The sequence below is a fragment of the Motacilla alba genome, chromosome 27, assembly GCF_015832195.1.
Source record: "Motacilla alba alba isolate MOTALB_02 chromosome 27, Motacilla_alba_V1.0_pri, whole genome shotgun sequence".
Taxonomy (NCBI): Eukaryota; Metazoa; Chordata; class Aves; order Passeriformes; family Motacillidae; genus Motacilla; species Motacilla alba.
In genome coordinates, this window is record NC_052042.1 from 1,723,069 (window position 1) to 1,729,784 (window position 6,716).

Sequence of the window (6,716 nt, forward strand, 5' to 3'; positions counted from 1 at the left end):
AGCTAATTGATTTCTGCTCGCTGATTAAAGCCTCTGCGGGAGCAGGGGGACATGCGGGGGCGATCGATGGCTGTCAAAAGTCCCCTTGGTTCCCCCTCCTTTGGGGCGGGGCTGGGGCTTGTCCCCCGTGTGTCCCCTGGGGTTTGGCACCATTGCACAGGCGTGAGGGGGATGAGGGGATGCACCCCCAGGGTCTTTTTTGGGGGCAGGGGGGATGATGACCCTATGGACCTCACAGGTGGCACTGAGGTTGATGCCACCTCGGTGTTGTCACCGAACCGCTGTGGCGGACGGCACCGGGAGCGGCCCCGGGCCGCTCTCTGCCTGTGTGTCCGGGTCGCCCTCCCCCATCCCCGCGTCCTTCGCTCACCCCCGGCGCTGGCGGCGCCTGTCACTTGCCATCGCGTCCTGCTGTCCCCGCCGAGGCTGATGGAGATGGCAGGCGACGGAGCGGGCGCAGCCGCGTGTCCCCATGTCATGAGCCCGCCGGTGCTCGGCCCCGGGCGCGGCTCTTTCGCGCCGCCCGGCCACGCCGGCGGTGGCACCTGCGGGCGCCCCGTTGTCACTGTGGCCTTTGCCACCAGCGGCGACATCTCCCACGGGCCCACGGCTGACCGCCACGGATGCTTGGCCACGTGGGTGTCACCTGGGCTGTCCCAAAGCGCGGTCCCTCGTGGGAGGGGAAACTGAGGCAGGGAGTAGGGGCGGGCCCTGGGGACCATCCCTCGTGGGTGTTCTTCTGTGGGGACGCAGGTGACGGGTTCCAGGGGTGTCCCCATCTCCGCGGGGACGCTCGGAGTGCTCGGGGTCTGGGGTGGGGACAGGTCGTGGCTCGGGTGACACGCGGGGCCGGGTCACAGAGGGACCCCGCGCACTTGGAGGAGAGGGGTCAGTGGGGCAGCCGGGGCCGATCCCACCTCCCTGCCTCAGTTTCCCTCCCTCGGAGAGGGGGATGTCACGGGTGGGCGTGGTTAACACCGACGGAGGCGCGTCCGGGATGGGTGGGCGGGACCGGGGGGCGTGTCCGGCGGCGGGAGGGGCGTGGCCCGGCGGGGTGGGCGTGGCCCGAGCGGCGCGGGGCGCACCGGAGCCAGCGGAGCGCAGCGGAGCCGCCGCCAGCCCGAGCCCCCCCGCCGCCGCCGCCCTGCTCCCCCCCGCCGGCACCATTCCCTCCCCCGGGCGCCAGCGCGCCCCGGCCGGGCGGCGGCTCAGCCTGGGCCGGAAAACTTTGCTGGCGGCCGCGGCGGGGGTGGTGATGGTTCTGGTGCTGGTGGTGCTCATCCCGGTGCTGGTGAGCTCCGCCGGTACCGACGGCCGGTACGAGATGCTGGGCACCTGCCGGATGGTCTGCGAGCCCTACGGCCCCGCCGCCCCCCCGCAACCGGCCGAGCGCGGCCCCCTCCCGCCGCCCTCCACCCTGGTGCAGGGTCCCCAAGGCAAACCGGGGAGACCGGGGAAACCGGGACCGCCGGGACCGCCCGGAGAACCGGGACCGCCGGGGCCGGTGGGGGCGCGGGGTGAAGCAGGAAGACCGGGACCCCCGGGATTACCGGGACCGGGGGCTACGGGCGCGGTGAGCGCGGCCACCTACAGCACGGTGCCGCGGGTCGCCTTCTACGCCGGCCTCAAGAACCCCCACGAGGGCTACGAGGTGCTCAAGTTCGACGACGTGGTCACCAACCTGGGCAACAGCTACGACGCCGCCTCGGGCAAGTTCACCTGCGCCATCCCCGGCACCTACTTCTTCACCTACCACGTCCTCATGCGCGGCGGCGACGGCACCAGCATGTGGGCCGACCTCTGCAAAAACGGGCAGGTAAGGGCTGCCCATCCCGGCTCCCTCCGCGGGACCGGGAGCTCGGCTGTCCCCAAGCACGGGAGAAGGGCTATGGGTGCTTCCCCGTCCTTCTCCTGGCCTCAGCGACGCGCCCTGTGGGTGTTCCATCCTTCTCCTGGCCCCAGGAGCGCACCCCCAGGGTGCCACATCCTCTTTGTGCTGATGATGGACCGCGGGTGCTTCCCCAGGGGCCCCGTCCTTTTCCCGGACTCCTGGGTGCTCCATCCTTCCCCTGGCCCCAGGGATGCATCCCCAGGGTGCCACATCCTTCTCCCAGTGCTGATCACGGGCTCTGGGTGCTTCCCCAGGGTGTCACATCCTTCTCCCCGTGGCAGTGATGGGCTCTGGGTTCATCCCTGGCACGCCACATCCTGCTCCCAGACATTGGCATGTGGCACGCACCCCTGGGGTGTTTGATCCTTCTCCCAGTGGTGAGGATGGGCTCTGTGTGCACCCCCAGAATGCTGTCCTTCTCCTCCCCCCAGGGATGTACCCCCAGGATGTTCTGTCCCTCTCTCAGTGACAATGATGGGATTTGGGTGCGTTTCCAGGGTGCCACATCCTTCTCCTGGGCACGGAGGTGTAACCCCAGGGTGCCCTGTTCTACTCACAGTGACATGATGGACTCGGGGTGCACCCCCGAGGGGCTCTGTCCTGCTCCCATCTCTGGAGCTGCATCCCCAGGATGCTCCATCCTTCTCCCAGTGACAGTGACGGGCTCTGGTTGTGTCCCCGGGGTGCTCCATCCTGCTCCCCGCCCTGAAGGAGCAGCCCTGGCGTGCCTTGTCCTTCTCCCAGAGACAGTGCAGGGCTCCGGGTGCACCCCTGGGGTGCCCTGTCCCTCTCCCAGGGACAGTGCAGAGCTCCGGGTGCACCCCTGGGGTGCCCCATCCTCCTCCTCCTCCCGTTCCCAACCGCTGCCCTGTGTGCCCTGTCCCCTCTCCCAGTGCTGGGGACAGTCACCATCCACCCTGACGTGTCCCCAGGGGTTCCCTCAGCTCTTTCCTTGGCCGCGGAGATGTTCCTTGGGTGCCTTGTGATGTCTTGTGGTGCCTTGGGACACCCCCACAGCGTCCCCGGGGTGCCACCCCCCGCCCGAGCCATTGTCCCCGCGGGGACAGGGCTCCTCGGCAGGGACAGTGTCAGCGGTGGCCTCGAGGGGGGCAGTGCCTGCCCCGCTTTTGGGGGCCTGCACCCCCAGCCCGGAGCCGGCTCTGCCGCTGCTGCTGGGTCAGGAGAGACGGGCTGCGTGGGGACCCCGCGGGGGACACGGACCCCCAGGGTGGCTCCATCCTTCCCCTCCCCTCTCCTGCATCCCCACGACCTTATCCCGCTGCCACCCCCAATGCCGGGACTGAGCCTCGCCATCCACACGCTTTTCGGGTGCCCCTTTCCCACGCCGTGTCCCCCTCCCGGCCACGACTCGAGGGACGAGATGTGGCTTTGCCCCCAGGGCTGCCACCCGAGCTCAGCTCCCCTGGATGTCACCGCAGCCGGCATTCCCGCGGGATCCATCCACTCTGCTCGCGTTTCCCAGCGTTTCCTCCGGCACCACAACGCGCCATGCATCCTTGTCCCGAGGATGCGGGACCCCAAATAAACCCGAAACTGAGTTATCACCCCAGAAACAGCCGCGGGGCGAGGCAGGAGCGGGAGCCTTGTCACGGCCCCCGCGCCTCACCCCTCCCGAGCCCTCCCGAGCGGGAGCACAGCGGGAGCCGCTCGCAGCTTTTCTCCATCCAAACAGTTCACGTTTCCTTTTCTTGAGATTATTTTTGTCCTCCCCCGCCCTCCAGCCTTAAATTTTGGGGGGTGCCAGCGCCGCTTGGCACTTCTGGCTCTTTCTCCCAAGCAGCATCCGTGTAACTCCGGACCGAGCGCCCCAAAAACTCACCTCAACCCTTTGGCCTCCCCCAAAAATCTTTTTGGGGACCACCCCAAACCTTCCTACCCCCCTAGCTCTGCTGGGCATCAACATTCCTGGATGAATTTCCAGAAGCTCTGGAGCCCCTTGTGAAGAGGAGCTGCGCTCGGGCGGGCGATACAACTTAATTAACTGCTTGTTAATTACTAACAAGGCATCGCTGCATCGATATCTATAAAGAAGATCCCCCTCAATGGCCCAAATAATTAAAAAATGGGGTTATTTAGGGGGTTGCTGTCAAAAATCCCCCGACCCTGGCATGGTGTGGGGTTGCCAGCAGACAAAGGTCGATCCTGGCGTATTCAGGGCAAGTCAGAACTTGGGGGGCCCCCCTCTGGCCCCCCAAAATCACCTCGGTGCTGCCGGTTTGGGGGCTGCCCATCACCGTTGGGTCGGGGCTGGAGTTAATGAGAGCCAGGGGAGCTGCTGCTGGTGGTTAATTAGCATTAATTATTATTTATATTAGCCTGTAGCTGAGGCAAGGACAGCGGGAGGGGGACGGACGGAGGGATTGATTGATTGATTGATTGATGGATGGATGGATGGACGGACGGACGGACGGACAGGGCTGGTACTGGTGGTTTTGGGGTCCCCCTGCTGTAGAAGGCCATCCCCAGCTCAGGGAGGGTCACAGCCCCAGGGCACTGTTGGGGACAGTCCCCAAGGGTACACAAGGACATGCTGGGGGGTCCTGGGGGCACCCACTGCCCTGTCTGGGGGTCGGGGGGGGGCATCTGCTGATGCACCCAAGGGCCCTGGGGGGCACCTGCTGCTGTGCCCAGGGAGGTCTGAGGGGGGGCACCCCCGCTGTGCCCAAGGGTGCTGGGAGGGCACCCAGAGCTGTGCCCGAGGATCCTGAGGAGCACCTGCCACTGCGTTTGGGGTCTCAAAAGACACCTCGGGGTGCTGGGCCGTGGTGGCATGTGGGGAACGTGGCGTCCCCGAGGCCCCAAGTGTCACTGCACATGGCAGCACCCCGCTGTCCCCTGGCTGCCTGAAAGCTCCTGGGTGTAGCCACCTTGGGGACCACTTCAGAGTGTCCCCAGCACGGGGACACCCCCAGCCTTGTCACTGGGGTCAGGGAGAGCGGCTGCGGCAGAGCCCAGGCTGGGGCCATGCCACCCCCATAACTCCCAGCTCCCGGCTGTGCCATGGGGAAACTGAGGCACAGAACAGGACGAGGGGGTGAGGCCGTGGTGGCAGCCCCCCTCCTGTGCCACTGCGGTGCCTGGAGCGGCTCAGCCCGGGCCCAGCGCTGCCATTTATCTTCCCCGGTTAGCGAGGGCTGGCGGGCGCGCCGTGATGAGGCGGCTCCTTAACGAGGGAAGACGGATGGCACCGGGCAGCTCCAGCTGTGGCGGGGGGACGGTGGTGGGAGCCCGGCGTCAAATGGCTTTTCCTGGCTCTCGCCCTCACGGCATCTTCCCTCGCTCGTGTTCCGCAGCAGGACTGCCCGGGAGAGGCAGCGTCCCCTGGAGCCTGGGGCGCTGGGACTGACATTCCCGCCGGGAATGGGGACCCTCGCGGTGGCAGGGTAGACACAGGGTGACTTTTAACAGGGTGAGTGTTGCTGGTGGCGTGAGGGACGCGGCTGCGTGGGCAAATCCTGCGGGATCACCAGCCTGGCCGTCTGTAGGTTCCAGAGTTTACAGCGTCCCACCCCAGCATCGCAGGCTGCCGATGGGCTCGGGGAGGTGCGGAGTGGTCCCCCGGGACTCCTGTCCTGGGAGCAAAGGACAGGACTGCGTGGGGACAGCCGTCCTTCTCGCACCGCTCCGGGACACCGCAGCCGCTCGCCGGTGCCCGCCCGCCCCGCGCGAGCCAATTAAGAGCCGATTCTCGTCGGTTGTAATTAGCGGCACCTTCTCCCGGCGCAGCGCTTCTGCATTTCACTTGGGATTTCAGCAGCCGCCTTGTCACTGTCACCCAGCGCCGCGATCTCCCCGCGAGGCGCCGGCGGAGATTTGATTACCCAAAGAATTCTGCAGCGGCAGCGGGCTCCAGCCGCGGAACCGCTTCTCCCGGCGGTGACGGCTCCTCGGGCTCTGCCGGCGCCCAGGAAACCTTTCTGGGGGGGAGCATCCTGCCCCGCAGTGGGTGCGGGTCCGTGTCACGGGGGATGTGAGTTCAGCCCTCGCCGCACGCTCACGGTCCCCGTGCAGCTCCCGGGAAGCGCTGCGGGATGCAGGGTTCGGTGGTTTGGGTTGGGGCTGGCCTGGCAGATGGGGTGCTGTGTCCCAGGCGTGGCCCTGGATCCAAACCCAGAGACGGGGTCCTGCATCCAATCCGCAGTCAGGGTCCTGTGCCAGAGCCGCGGTCCCATGTGGAGCTGTGGTGCCGTGTCTGACCCACGGTCCCGTGTCCAAACCTGGGTTTGGGGTCCGTGTCAGAGCTGTGGTGCCATGTCTGACCCACGGTCCCGTGTCCAAACCTGGGTTTGGGGTCCGTGTCAGAGCTGTGGTGCCATGTCTGACCCACGGTCCCGTGTCCAAACCTGGGTTTGGGGTCCGTGTCAGAGCTGCGGTTCTGTATCACAGTGGGGTCCTGTGTCTGGGCTGTAGCCCTGCACCTGAACCCAGAGCCGCAGTCACACGTCTGTGCCACGGTCCCCCGTCAAACCCAGAGCCGCGCTCCCGTGTGGGTGCCCGCGGGGTCGGGGGGGCTCTGGGCGGCGCTCGGCGGAGCCGCCTCCACCCGGGACCCGCTCACCCACGGCGGGGGATCCGGGGCGCCCCACGCTGCCCCGGGGCGGGTGGATCTGATGCGCGTGAGGCGGGACCCGGCGCGTCCCGTGGGATCCGCGGGCCGAGGCGTGCTCTGAGCCGGTCCCGCGGTGTCCCCTGGGCAGGTCCGGGCCAGCGCCATCGCGCAGGACGCCGACCAGAACTACGACTACGCCAGCAACAGCGTCATCCTGCACCTGGACGCGGGGGACGAGGTCTTCATCAAGCTGGA

At 67.3% G+C, this 6,716-nt stretch overlaps 1 protein-coding gene across 1 annotated transcript in view; it reads left to right on the forward strand.

Moving 5' to 3' along the window:
* The first annotated feature begins 1,040 nt into the window (after nt 1-1,040).
* The window catches only part of LOC119712007 (Ig-like V-type domain-containing protein FAM187A), a 7,693-nt gene continuing 2,017 nt past the window's right edge, over nt 1,041-6,716 (forward strand). The window contains exons 1-2 of the mRNA XM_038162807.1: nt 1,041-1,816; nt 6,610-6,710. Coding sequence (XP_038018735.1) covers nt 1,256-1,816; nt 6,610-6,710 — 662 coding nt within the window. The 5' untranslated portion in view covers nt 1,041-1,255. The remainder of the gene's footprint in view (nt 1,817-6,609; nt 6,711-6,716) is intronic.